Raw genomic sequence first — 14,093 nt, forward strand, 5'->3', positions numbered from 1 at the left:
TAACTGAATTCCCTTTTGACTTTGGGAATGGAGAACTAATCCCACCGCAGCCCTTACTGCCAGGAAGAAAAAAAACCAATTATTGTGTTATTTCTTTTTGTTTGCTTCCTTTCTACTTCTTAACCAAAATATTCCCTTTGTGTGATGGGTAGACTTGGTTCTACTAAGAAGCATTGGCTCTACCCCTCCCTCACCCAGGCCAGGCTGGTTTGTTTTTTTTTATCGTGTAATACCTGCTTTGCTTCTCTTGCCATCAGTCACGTCTTCAGTGCCTTGGCAAGGTACAACAGAGGTGCAGCTGCATAGTAGATGGCCGTGCTCTGAGCCAACTCGTTTGGCCCTTCTATTTGGTTTCTTTCCTGTATAGTCTTACAAGGCAAATCTGCCTGAGGAACTGACATGCTTTAGCAGTTAGCAGTAAGCCCACGTAACATTTGCTAGGTTTGATTTCTGGTTTTGTCTGCATTTTTGTGGTCTCCGTCTGATAGAAGAGTGTAACATCAATGCCCATGCTGTCTTGTGTGGTGGGAGCTCCTGCACGCATGCTGCAAGTATCTGGCCGTTCCCACGGTGAGGGGGTATCTCTGGCTCTCCAGCTCCTGTGTAGACTAGGGAAGTGAATCTCGTTCACTTCTCTACAATGTGCTGTGGGCAAGTCAATTTTTATTCTCACTGAAAAGCTTTCACAGTGATAGAGAAGAGTATGTTTACATCGAAGCAGTGTTGGATAATGACCCCTATGCAAGTACGCTTCTAGTTAGATGGTAGATGTACTACAGTGCACCAAAAATTCCTTATGGCGATTGGTGTTTCTATGGGGAAGAATACACAGTATTTGATTGAATTTTGGCTTGATACATGATGAGTTGATCTTTATCTGGTCTGCAGAAGAGACTAACCAGATGCATGTCTGTAACTGCCGTCACCAGTTCTTCTTATAATAGTAGTTGGGGATACGATTTCCCCGTGTAAAATGTGTTTTGACAAATTGGGTACTGTTGATTCTGTGTCTAATTACAGTTGTCATTAAGCACTAGAACTTTGATTTGAGAAACAATACAACTCATCTGCCTTTTCTCTATGCAGAATTGGCTACCTGTAGTGATTAACAAGCTTCAGAAAAAGTGAGAGCAGACTGAATCAGCTTGAGAGTTGGCAAATTTGGCGCTGCTGAATGAAGATGCATTTGTTTGAGGTTTGAAAACCTAATCATGAAGATTTTAATCTCTCTTGATGCTTTATGTAACAGCACACCATGTGATCTCAGAATCTGTAGTGTCATCACTGTTCGCCCTTCTTGTTTTTGTTAATCATGACCAACCACAATTAAACTCCTCAAACTTTGAATGGAAGCGAGTGGATAATCTTTAACGGGTGAGGCTTTGTGATTCTTGAAAGTGCTGCAGAGTTCAGGACCTGTGGTTAATAGTGGAATGCTAATGCTAATCTTACGGCTGCCAAGGACTGAGAGGTATTTCTTCCAACCTTCTATCTGGGGGAAACTAATCAGTGGGTACTAAATAGATACATCAATGAAAGTGACACTTCTTCAGAAACAAGGCTCTGACCAAATAACCATGAAAGTGTTATTCTTGGACCTGGAACAGCATCTAAAGAGGTATTTATAAAATTTTTAATTTTTAGATGCTTGATTTACTTTTCTTCCTTTTTTTAAAAAAATGGTTTCTTAAACGAATTTGTTTGAGCAAGTACTTAAAAATGCTTCTCCTAAACCAAGGTGCTTGGCACAAGTTGAAACTATTTCAAACTATTTAAAGCTAGGAGTATCACATTGGTTGAATGTACTGTGTCATGCAGACATAGTTTTTGTTTACTTACTGTTTTACTTATTCACTGAAAATCTGCATGTCTTGAAATCTCTTTATAATATAGATTATTTTAGATATTTTAGTAAACTGTTTGCCATTACAGTACTTTTCCTCTTTTCAAAAAAGTTATTACAGTTATTCCAAATCTTAAGTGATGCAATACTAAACCAAATAATGACAATTTTGACATGATTTGAAATTTATTATCAAGCACGTTCATATTCATGTAAATATTTTTCATACATAATATATTTTCTGTCTTGTCATGTGTTTAAAGAACAGCTTAGTTAATCAGTCTTGTTAAATGTTTGGAGAGACATTGAAATAAAACATGGTCTTCTGCATTACATTTGTTAACCTCCCTTTCCATCTAAACAGTATAAAAATGAGGTGGATGGTTTTGATCTGGTTCCTTTCTAGTGTTTAAAAGAAATACCAAGTAACTTGGTGAATGGGAAGAATTATTTTACTGAGTTAAAAATATCTGATAGTTGGGGGAATGAAAATGCCCTCATTCTTCATGTTAAAGAGCTGTTGTTCTGTGTACAGAAGGCAAATACCCTTCTGTGGGAGAGAGCACAGAATGTGTTCTTCGTAACTTCTGATCTCTGAACTGGTAACTTTTGTTACACCACAGCCTTAAAATCCAGAAACCTTGCTCATATCATATAAATTTTGATAAATACTAATTATACATATTCACTTGTTACCTTTGTCATGTTATGTTTGCGGTACTGCCCACGGAGAATAGCTTTCCTCTGTGAGTGGTGCCTCTTTAAAGAATATAAATTTATACATTGAAAACTTTTTTAAAAAAGTTCTTCAGCAATCAACAGTTTCTAAAAACATGCTTGAATTTTGAAATGGATGTTAAAAACTACACTAAAATCACCTGTATGCCTAAGGAACCAGTGTAATGGAAATACTTTATGATTTTATATAGAAATCGAAATATAACAACAAAAGGTATGTTGTGCTTGAGTGGCGTCTGTGTACAGCAATGACCTGTGTTCTCATATATTACCGAGCAAGAAAGGTTGTATTGAGAAGATTGGTTTGTGGTAGGAAACAATCTGTTCCACAAAATGTATGATGAAAAAAAGTGTGATGGAGTAGACATGCTTTTTCTTTAACCTTTCTGCATTATTAAGAGGTTTTGCTATAACTGATTTTTACTGATACACATAGCAGCCCAGCGTAGCACCTCTAGTTGTAAACCAAAATCTACGTTAGTTATGTAGAAAATGTGGATGACTTCTCCTGTATTCTTATTCAGCAAGCTACTTCCTGTTTACTTCTCGCTTGCTTTTGTTCCCTCTAGTTTCATTTACAGAGACACTGGGTTTGCTCTACTTGTTTTTCTGTGAGTTCAGGCTGGCTGATTGTCACGTCACCATAAATTGCAAATGAAGGCGAAACTTCAACCTCTTGCGCAGCTGTCCTTGGCTATTGTTGCATATGGTTATATTGGCTTTCCAAAACTGACCCTACTGAATGTGTGGGCCAAATCAAAAGAAGCATTTGGCTTTCTTCAGGTTAGATGTAGAATCTCTTTTTTGAGAGGGAGTGCAGATAAAATTAAATACTTTATACTTTTTCATTTAAAGTTTGTGTGCAAGAATGACATCCAAGATCTAGAGTTCAGGCTCTGGAGCTCTGCCAGGGTGCTGTGGAAGAGCGATCCCTAATGTCTGTGTGCTACTGGGGAGCTATGTAGCACTAAGCAGCTGGAAACTGTGATTATGTAGGTGTGCAGGAGCTCCTGCTTCTCTTGTACTGCAGGCAGTTGGTGGCTGTGTCTGCTTGAGGCCTGGTGTGTATCGGCATTTTTCTGTATTTGTACTGAACAAATGGTGTCGTGGCATCTTCTGTATTTCTTTTTGAAACTTGGTTGGAAATGCAGGTCATGTGAGCCTGGGGCCTGGGGGAACCCACCCAAGTCAGAAGATGCTTCAGGCTCTGGTTATGGCGTCAGCTGGAAGGAAGGAGTGCTGGGTGCACCTGCTAACTCTTGGAATGGTTAAGGTGGGCTGTATTGGTTAAAGGGACAAAAACTTGTGTGTCTTGTGCTGTTATATTTAGGTCATTCCTATCTGAACTTCAGTAACTTTAGCTGGTTTAAAGCATTCCTTAGTGAAGGGCATCCAGCCTCTACCTGATCTGATATCAAGGGATAGAAAACCAGCTGTATTTGAGCTGGTCCTTCTTACTATTTTTCAAAGGCAGGCTTTAATTCATCATTAGGCAAATACTAAATAGATACATTCTAATATGAAAAAAGAAAACAAAAATCTGACAGCTCCTGAAACCTAGCATTTTCACTATTTAAAGGTAGCTTTTCACTCATCATTCTCAGTCCTTCCAAGGATTTCAAGGATCCTTTCAAGTACCTTGACATCTTTCAGTCTGTCAGTATAAGTGAATTCCCCCAACCCCAATCTCTGAATCAGTTCAATGGTTCTTTTCTACCTGTTTCAGTTTATCAACAGCATTTTTTAAAATGCTGAATTCTTCAGAAATGGGGCTGAAAAACAGGTTTGGCCAAACTAATTTAAGGCAGGAGCCTATCTCAGTGGCACCGTTGTTACCCTGTGACTCAAACATTCACTTGCAAGTATTTTTGTTTATAGCTGTCATGATTGCTCGGGGTTGAACTGCTGATCGATGTTACTGTCTACCTGCCCAGGGCCTCTAGCGATTAGCAGTAGCTGGGGAGTGTCAGAGAGGAATTCCCCTGTTCTGTACCTTGTGTGGGAGCAGGCAATGCCTTCCTGGATGGGAGGCTGCCTGGGGTGGCTTTTTGGAAGAGCTGACTTGTGCCCTGTGCTTGGTGGGGCACTGCAGCAGTGGTGGAGCTGGAAAAGGGGCTTTAAATCCTGTCCTGCAGCAGGACTTGACAGCAGTGTGGCAGCTCACCACGTTGATGCTGTAGAAGTGGCCACTGGGCATCTGGGCTAACACCCTGCACGAGAATGAGGAAATGTACCCGGGAGCTGTTTTGGATTCCCATGTGTTACTGAGTGGGTTACTCATCTCAGGCTTCTGATGCTGGAGCTGGTTGGGGTTTTTGTGGGGGTTTTGTTTTGAGGTTGTGTTTTTTTTTTTCTAAGCCACAAAGGTTCAAGGTGTTATCTTATTAACAGTGGTTTTCTGGAGGATGAAGTAATTGTTTTCAAGAAGTGTTCAGTTAGTATATAAATGAGCTCAGAACTCGTTTTGTACAAAAGACTCTTGGAACAGCTAATGAAACTTACTTTATGTGGATATCCACCAGAAAACAGGCATCAGAACTCTTAGGGAGTGGACAGGACTGCTTCATAAACAGTATGCCACTCGCAAATTTAGCCAACTCTGCATAAAGACTATTACCCAGATATTGAATAGGTATGAAATAACATGCTGTAAGCTTTCCTTTGCAAGTTGTGTATTAAAAGATTAAGATTATCTTCTGCTGTTTGCAAAATGTCTGCCTCAAGGGTGGCTAAATGTCAGTGGTGTCTGTTCTGTGTGGCCACCATGGATCTGACAGTCTCAAGGTACTTCCTAGAAGATGAAGTCCTGCGGAAAATGAGGGCTTTGTACTGGCTGGGGTTCTTTTAGAGGAGCAGTAAGGTACTGAGGAAGGCTGAATCCCAACTGAAGGAGAACCAGGACTTCAGGGTATATGGGCCTTCTGTAGATGGTGGGACCTATGCCAGCCATTTTCAGTCTCTGGCCTGGAAGGTGTTCCAAATATGCTGAGCTGGCACATTGTGTTCTGACTGGTCTCTTTGGTTTGCAGTGTGGCAGAATTACAGGAACGAAGTGTTGCACTAAAGCGGGTAATACATCTCTAAAGACATAAGGCACAGTTGGGTCAGATTTGAAATATATTTATCTGTCTTAAGGTAATTTTGAAGTCATTTTTAAGCACACCTCATTTCATAGGCTTATGTATTTTCCCAGGTTTCTTGCCTTTCTATTTCAGGTCAGTATTGCTTTAAAATTCTTTCCTTCAGTGGGGAGAAGGTAAATGGTTTTTTTTATGTGGAGATACTGTTGAGATTTCTGCGGTCGTGAGTCAGCAGGATTTGTGTCTCTTAAGTCACTGAAGCTATGCCTGGATTAAGACGCTTGGGAGTACTTTCCCGCTCCAGGGTCTAGCTGTACCTGTTTCTTAATGCTGTACCGAGTTGAAGCAGGAGCATACATCAGATTCCTCTCATATCCTTGTTCCCACAGGGTGGGGAAAGCACAGCCTGGGCAGGAAATCGTCCAGCAGATGGCTGACTTAAAGGTTGATAAAGAGGAGCAAGACTTTGGGATACACTGCCGTGTGCAATAGGTGTAGTAAATCAGGTCGCATTCTTACTGGTTTCTGGAAGTTTCCCCTATGCTTCCTGAATGGGTGGAGGTACATTCTATAACTGCAAGTTTCCATTCAGTTATAAAAATACCTTTAAATACATCAGAGTGAATGCAGCCTGTTTGTCAAAGTGCACTTCTGCTTGGATGGAACAACAGCTCTTGACTTTTCTCTAAATTTTCTAAGTAGTCACCAGATGTTGATAAAACTGTGGGTTGAGGTACATCTGAAGTAGAAAGTTTTGACCACTTAAGAAATTAGGAAATACGGTATTACACATACATTAGAGCCAGGGGAGTCATTCACCTACTTGTTAATTGATATTGCTAATACCTTTTGAAGCCATTTGCCAGTGATTGTGAAGAGATTGAAACTGTAGGAGTGTAAATGGACAATTGGATAGAGGTCTGTCATCTTCATATATTTGCCAAGGATGAAAATTGTTGTTGAACTCTGACCTTATTGTCTTTATTCTACTATATGTGTAACAGAGTTGCAGTGTTGGGTATTTATTATTATTATTTAACAGAATGTCCTTAAAAAAGGTTCTGCATAACAGGGTGGTAACGAGTGATCTGCCATGTCAAAAGCTGAGCAATGACGGACCTTCATCCTCATTCACAGCAGATTGTATTCCACATCCCGGGCACTCAGTTTCCTGCACTGTGATCTTACCTTACATTTTGTGTCTATATGCCTGTACTTTTCTCCTTTGATCATCACTGGCTGTTTTTAATCATTTCTGTAGAAGCTGGAATAGGGAACTTCATTCCAGACTTCCTGAAGACCATAGGACAACACTGGTTAATTGTGTGGGTTTTGGCTTTGTTCCTAGCAACTCTGAATTTGCTTCTAGTGTGATATACTTCTGTGGGAAACACAGGCTTAATTTCAAGCATTGAATTGAAAAGTAGCCATTAAAGGGAAAATGATATTCAGTGAGAAGTGTAGGCCAACTGTTATGCAGTATAAGTAATTTCTTAATAAGCATGAGTAAATTATTAGCTGATCCAAGATTTTCAATGTAGTTTCAAGGGGAACAATTGGAAAAAGTGGAGGAGGTGGGAAAGAGGAAGGAAGAGATTGACATAATAGGTGTAGGCTTTATGGGGACTGGAGACTGGGGACAGGGGAAATGGAGGGACTTAAGGTCCTCTGTCCCCCTTCCATGGTTAGCACCAGTCAGTGAGATGTAGTATTCCCATTTCATGTTACTTGGAGTGACTTTTCCACAGCCTTAAGGAAACAGAAGATATTAAGAGTTTAAAAAATGATAAAAGATTACCCTGCTCAGTTACAGGTTAAATTAGCTGTTACTTAATTTGATGACTAAATCCCACTGTGTGCTATCAAGGTAGAGTGGGGTGGGTGTCAGCCACTGTCTGAGTCCCTCCTGGGCTGTTGGCCCCCTGGGTCAGAGATACTAGTTAATATAGAGAACTTCAGCTTTCCAAATGCTTGTGGTGTCACTGTGCCAAACCACTTCCTATATTTGCTATGTTTCTTTTTGTTATGTTAGGTGTAACTTGAAATGGTCCAGTGACATTGTTTCTTTCCCTCTTTTAATTTTGGAGTACACAGTTGAAAAATCTGTTGTACAGCTAGAACAAGTGGGATTAAATGCTAGTGTAAGTAGGTTTTCCTTCTAGGTGTTCTCTTTGGTTTTGAGAAAATCATTGCACATGAAAGCTATGCATAAGAACAGGGAATAAGTTAAATCTAAAATTACTTAAACCAAATTTCACATAAAGGAAAGATGAGTTACAGTTCCATGCTTTGGGTAGTGAAACTTGGGTTGTAACATTTTACCACTGTTCTACGTAGGCTGCTTTATGGCAGTAAACAGATGGGGTTTTTTCTCCCCTTCCATCCTGGGGACAGTGTCAGCCTGCAGAGTGATGTGTGTAGCTTTCTGGAGGAAAGAAAATAAATTCCTGGCTCAGATGTCTCACTTAAAACTTTCAGGGGTGCTAACACAGCTGGTGGATCTTTTCCCACTTCCAGTCCTTGGTCAAGGGAAGTTTATGTAATACTGACAAGGACTTTCACTTTCAATGAAGTTAAATATTTTACACTTACTCATTTTAAGCTTGGATATGAAATTAGGGAAGCCTGTGATTCCCAAACTAGATGTTACTGCAAATATGTAATTCTCTGAGTTTAGGTGGTGTAACATCTGGATGCAATTTCAGGTTTTGAGTTATGATAGATCTCACTTGACTGAGGAGATCTTGAAACTCAGTGGATGTGCACAGAACAGTCCTTCATCCCAGCTGCATTGCTAGATGGTCATCGGTGGATGATCACAGGGAAGGGTATGCCGCATGTCCCTCTCCAAGCATCAAAATTGCTTTAAGATGGTTTGCATTTCTTTGCAGAGCTCTCTCTGATGGGTGGATTATCTCTGTGTTTGTCTATATCCAGGTACTTGGTACAGACCTTATGTTTTATTTTGTCAGCATTACAATTGGTAGAATCATTATAATTCTCATTAAAAACAACTGGGGTTGACTTAGCAATTAGTTGCCTGTAAAAGAGAAAGAGGATATCCTCAGAGGGGCCAGTGAGAACCTCTCCTTGTTTGTCTTTTGATCTTACATGGTTACCTTCTTGCTTTTAAATGCAGCTTTGTGTCTCCTGTGCAGAGCACACAGCATGATATTTCAGTGTGTGCATTGCAATTAGAAGTACTGTCAGGTTATTTCCAGAACCCCAGCAGGGTGTATGTATTCTTTCTGCTGACTATTTATTTAGTTATGCTTGCACATCTGCAAAAAAACCAACTTATTTACAAATATAGCAGTTCATTTCACTAGCATCTTGCATAGCTTTCCCTTTTATCTGTTTTTTCATGGGACTAAAACCCAATTCCTAGCAAACCAAATTAGAGTTGCAAATAACTTTACTATGGGGGAGGAAAAGATACATTTAAAGTAGTATCTGGCAGCAAGAGGTTCTTCAATTTAGCAGAGATATGTAAATGGAAATCTGCAGAATTCAAACTAGAAATAAAATATGTGTTAGCCTTTGGAGCTGAGCAGTAAGTTCTCAACCTCTCCAAGTTTTCTTTAAATCAAGATCCTAGCTACAAGTTTGGGGCTGGAAAAAAGATGTTGGCTAGATTCTGTGATCTTTAGACTATCTGAATGTGATCTTTTTTAGTTGGTTGGTTTGGTTTTGTCCTTAGTCTGTTAAAAAAATAATTATAACTTACGGGGGGGGCGGGGGGCGGTGCGGAAATCACTGGGAAGCTTCTCCAGCCTATCGTGTACCTTTACTGAGATGAAGAAAAAAAGTCATGGTGTATTGAAATAAATAATTCTTTAAGTCCTTGAAGCCAACTGCAGCCAGACTTTCCTCTTCAGGTTATTAGCTTGGAGCAGTGTTGCTAAGTTTGATACTGGGGGGATTGCTGTCAGTACACAAATAGTTTTGAATTTATGAATTTTAAGGCAGAATAGTACTTTGCCATTTATTGACTGTTTTTAGATGCCAAGTGAAATGTAAAGTCAGATGTCATGTAGAATCTAATTACTGTACTCTTAGTAATTGTTAAAAATTTTTTTAACCTTTCAGTGCTTTAATTTTGTGGTTGATAACTATAGCTGAAGTGCACAGGATCTGAGCCTGTCTTTAGTGTAAGTTGAAAGCGTGCTGTGACAGAAATTGCTGTTTTCTAGTACAGTTTTTCGTGTGGTCTCTTTGCAACATGGTCAAAAGATGAGATTTATTTTAAGTTCAGGAGATGCTTATCTAGGGCTTTTAATGTTGGCATTTAAAGGGGGCATACATTGACAAGATACCTGAAAGGTAATTTTTTTAAGTGAAAGAATCTAACATGCACACAGAAATACGCCAAACCAAACTTGCGTAGAGACAAAATGGTTCTGTGCTGCAGCTTACTTCATTATGTGCTTAAGATGAAAAGCTCTTTTTTCAAGTGCTTAGCGTGATTATATTGAGATGAGGAAATTTATTTAGTGGGAGAAACAGTGTTTAAGAACTGAAACACTACAAAAGGTGAAGCATGCTAAGAAGTCTTTCACTACCGTATATGTTTCAACTTAGCAGTTGATTTACTTGAGCATCAGAGATGCTGGGGAGCTCCTTGTTAGCAGTATATTGTATTCTGCCCTGCTTGTTTCTCAGTAACCCATCTCAACCCTTTTTCTATTAATTTAAGCAGTTGTGACACCAGGCAGACTTCCAAAGTGTATGATCTGCCATGTGATGGGACTCTAAATAAATGACCCTCATTCCATGTCCAGGGCTAACAGCGGGCATGAATTGGTCCAGCCCAGTGCAGACCTGGGGTGCTTTACAGAAATAAGGAATTCTGCAGCCTTTCTCACCTCTGCTCCCAGGAATGTAAAATTGTAAGCTTTTGCAGGAGTCTAATACCATGTAGTATCTATTAATGAGATATTAAAAGAGAGAGAGAAGATTTTGAGTAACATAGTAGTCATCTTGACTCCCTTCTAGTGCTGTGAGAGAAGGTGAGTGAATCAAAACAACATAAGCTGAGTAAAGTGCATGTTGAATGTTATGGTAGAGGGCCAGGAGGGGAGACAAATTGATGAGCAGCAAGGGGGGGAAAGGGAGCTTGGAGGATTATTTTCCTTACAGCTTGTGTAGATTTTTTAAAATGTATGATATAAAACAGCAATAGCAAACCCCCAACTTTAAATACGGAGTTCTGTCCATGTTCTTGTCAGGCAGATGATGTGGTGTTGAGGTGAGAACATCACAGATTAGTGTTCTTCCCCCCCTGCCTTTTTGGGGATGAAGTAGTACATGAAAGTACATGTCCTGCTTTTTTTATTTCCTAGATGATTTGAGAGCTTAGAGCTTTCTCAGCCATAAAGGGACGCTTATGTTTTGCTTTTTAATAGGGTGGGCAAAGCAGAACATGCATATTAATATGCAGTCCTACTTACGCAGCTGACAGCTTTCAGTTGAATCATAGCTCTGCTTGTAGGCATCTAAAAATAAATGAATTTGCTAAAAGCCCACTGAAGTTAATGGAAGATGGCTAGAGAGTTTAGTGGGAATTGGATTTAGGATCATACCTGTATCTCTTCTTCACGAAGATACATTAGTATAGATTAGAGGGCAATGTTACTTATTGTTAATTTAGTCTGAAAATCATATTTTTCTGTCATAAGTGGGATGATGGTGTTTTATAATCACCAGTTGTTATGGCAGCACTGACGATCATCTTGGAATGCATCCATGACTTTATTTTTACATGTACTAATGAAAACACATACAAACGTCTGCTGCCTGACCTGCAACAAAAGCAGGCATTTCAAGGGTACGTCTGTGTGGGCATGTGAGTTTGCTATCTTCCAGGGAGTTATTTTATAAGGACCTAATTAGCAGAGATACAATTTCTCTGGTTTTATATCTACTCTGCCCCATTCAGGTTGAGACCTTTAGGGAACAGAGATTGCCCCTGAGCTTGTGTCCAGCTGCAATTCCGTTAATTTTAAAGTCCTAAGTCCCCTACTGTGAGGAGGAGTCATTTGAGACATTTACTTGATTTTCAAACCCCAGCTCTTCATAAAATATTAATTTAGATCAAGTCTAGGAGAGAAGTTGATACAGATTCCGGTACAGATGATGTGCTTTTGGAGCTGTTTATTAAATGGCTCACTTGGATCACTGAATATGTTTGAGTACCATTGTGTGTAGTATGTAACCTTTGCAAAGAAAGCGGTTAGTTGAAGTCTGTTCACATTGTATGGTTACTGGTGTTTGTCCATCAGGAGGTGGGAAGCTGGAGCCTGACACGTATGTTTTAATGTGGTGGTTCTAATTTACTTGCCTGTATTGACTTGCAAATGTAATAGCAAAGGATTTTTTTCAAAACCCCCTTCCTTTAATTTTCAGCCTGTTAGGTGGTATCCTGTGGAGCTTCCCCTGATATCTGAAGATGGCGAGATGAGAGCTGTGCCCTTGCGGGATGTACATCCTGTGTGGTACTAGGATAGCAGCTATGATGAGCACTTATTCTTAAATGTCACCTCTCTTGTGAACAGGATTAGTTTGTACTACTCTGCTGGCATTACTGAATGAAAGAATAGTAGACTAGGACAACGTAAATAAACTAAGAAGGATGATGCAGATACGCAAATGCTAAATTTAGCTTTAAGATGATTATTCTGTGCCTCCTGGCTTTCCTGCTTCTCTGGGAGCAACACCTGTGACATATATGTGACTTCCAGCTCTTGGAGAGGTTTGCTGTAGAGAATTGAAGAGGTTTTTTACTTTGTTTTTGTGCATTTAAGTAACGTAATGCCTTACGAAAGTGCAGGTCTAGCAGATAGTGGTTTTAGAGGCTGGCCCTTTCTTGTGGAGGTGTTTTGTGGTGGTCAAGCTCAGCCTTGGGTCTCCTCCTAAACTCTACTGGTAGAGAGGATCACTTGGACTGGCTGTGACTGTAGTGGCTGTGTTTGATGACACCTGAAAGCATAACATTTCTTGATAAATACACCACAGTTATGTGGGATAATTTTTTCCTACATTACTAGGCACGTGCTGCAACTTTTAAGACCATAAGTGCTGGATGACAATATAAAAATCAGCAAATACGCATTTTCCCTGTTATTGTACAAGAGTATTAGCTGGGTTGCTAGAAGTCCGAAGGTTTGGCAGTGCGTGCTTTTTGTGGATGATCTGATGGCTGAATATTTTTTCATAAATGGTTTTAGGGACTAATAAGGCGTGTAAAGGACAAAGAGGGATCGCTGCTGTTTTAGCAGATCTGTACGAGTCTGAAACAAGTTTTATCTGCAGGTGCATTTGTCTGTGCGTGTGCATCCCGCACAGGCGAAGCTGTCCGGTAACGGGTTTCATTCTCCGGGGCTGAGATGTGTGTAGGGGCGGTGGATCCCGCCGCGGGAGCAGGCACCGTCCCTGCCGGCGGGGCTGCCCCGGTGCGGCGGGGCCCGGCCGGCCCTGCCGTGCGCCGATAGGTGGCGCTGTCGGCGCGGCGACGGGCGGCCCCTGGGCGGCGCGGGCCGCGCTCCCGCCGGCGGCGGCTGGCAGCGCGCTGGGCTCCCCCGCCGCTCCCCAGCTCCTTCGGCTGCGGCTGCTGTTACTACTATTATTATTAATAATAATAATTATTATTGTTTTCATTCGCCGTCAGCGATTGCTGGTGGAAATCCACGGTGAGCCGCGCGTCGGCACCCCGTGTGCCGGGGTTTCGCGGGGGGGGAGGAGGGGGCAGAGCCGCCCCCCCACCCACCCGTGCGGGGTCGTCCCGCGTGGGCGCTGCGGGGCGGCCAGGGCGCTGCCAGCCCCGGGCGGCGGGGGGGGGGGGGGGCAAGCGCGCCTAATGAGATGCGATGAAGCGGGGGGCGGAGCCCGAGCGGCGGCGCAGCCAATGGACGGCGGCGGCGCCGCATAAATTATGGGGGGGCCGGGATGGCCAGGTTTTGTGCGGCGCGGCGGAGCGCTGACCTCGGAGCTGGCCGAGCGCAGCCCCGCGCCCCGCAGGGTCCCGCCGCCGCCCCGCCGCCCGGCGGAGCTGCCCCGCCGCCCGCGTACACGCACACGTCCGGCAAGAGGGAGACCTGATTTCTGCGGGGAGCCTTTCTGGCCGCGATTGCATGAATGCCCAATGTTGTAGACCAGTGGCAATGGATCTAGGAGTTTATCAACTAAGACACTTCTCAATTTCCTTCTTATCGTCCTTGCTGGGCACCGACAACTCGTCCCTGAGGCTCGACAGTAGGTAAATAAGTGTTGTGTCCGAGGGGCTCTGCCGGCGCGGCGGCGGCGGGGCAGGTGAACGCCGGGCTGACTCCTTTGTCCGGGGGAGCCGCAGCGGCGGCACCGGGCGCCCGCCTCGCCTCGTCTCCCCGCCCCGGAGGGGCTGCCCTCCCCGGCGCGGAGCGCGGCTGCCGCAGCCT

General features: G+C 42.3%; 1 protein-coding gene across 6 annotated transcripts in view; it reads left to right on the top strand.

The window, feature by feature from the left end:
• The window catches only part of TSC22D1 (TSC22 domain family member 1), a 95,831-nt gene that overhangs the window by 78,875 nt on the left and 2,863 nt on the right, over positions 1 to 14,093 (top strand). Inside the window, exon 1 of one of the 6 annotated variants that reach the window (XM_037375994.1) lies at positions 1,109 to 1,618. The exons of 3 other annotated variants lie outside the window; for them this stretch is intronic. In XM_037375994.1, the coding sequence (XP_037231891.1) occupies positions 1,533 to 1,618 (86 nt within the window). In that variant the 5' untranslated portion in view covers positions 1,109 to 1,532. Of the gene's footprint in view, positions 1 to 1,108; positions 1,619 to 13,604; positions 13,916 to 14,093 lie in introns of those variants that run through there. 2 more of the 6 variants (XM_037375992.1, XM_037375995.1) reach the window with 2 other exon arrangements.

The sequence above is a fragment of the Falco rusticolus genome, chromosome 2, assembly GCF_015220075.1.
Source record: "Falco rusticolus isolate bFalRus1 chromosome 2, bFalRus1.pri, whole genome shotgun sequence".
Classification (NCBI taxonomy): domain Eukaryota; kingdom Metazoa; phylum Chordata; class Aves; order Falconiformes; family Falconidae; genus Falco; species Falco rusticolus.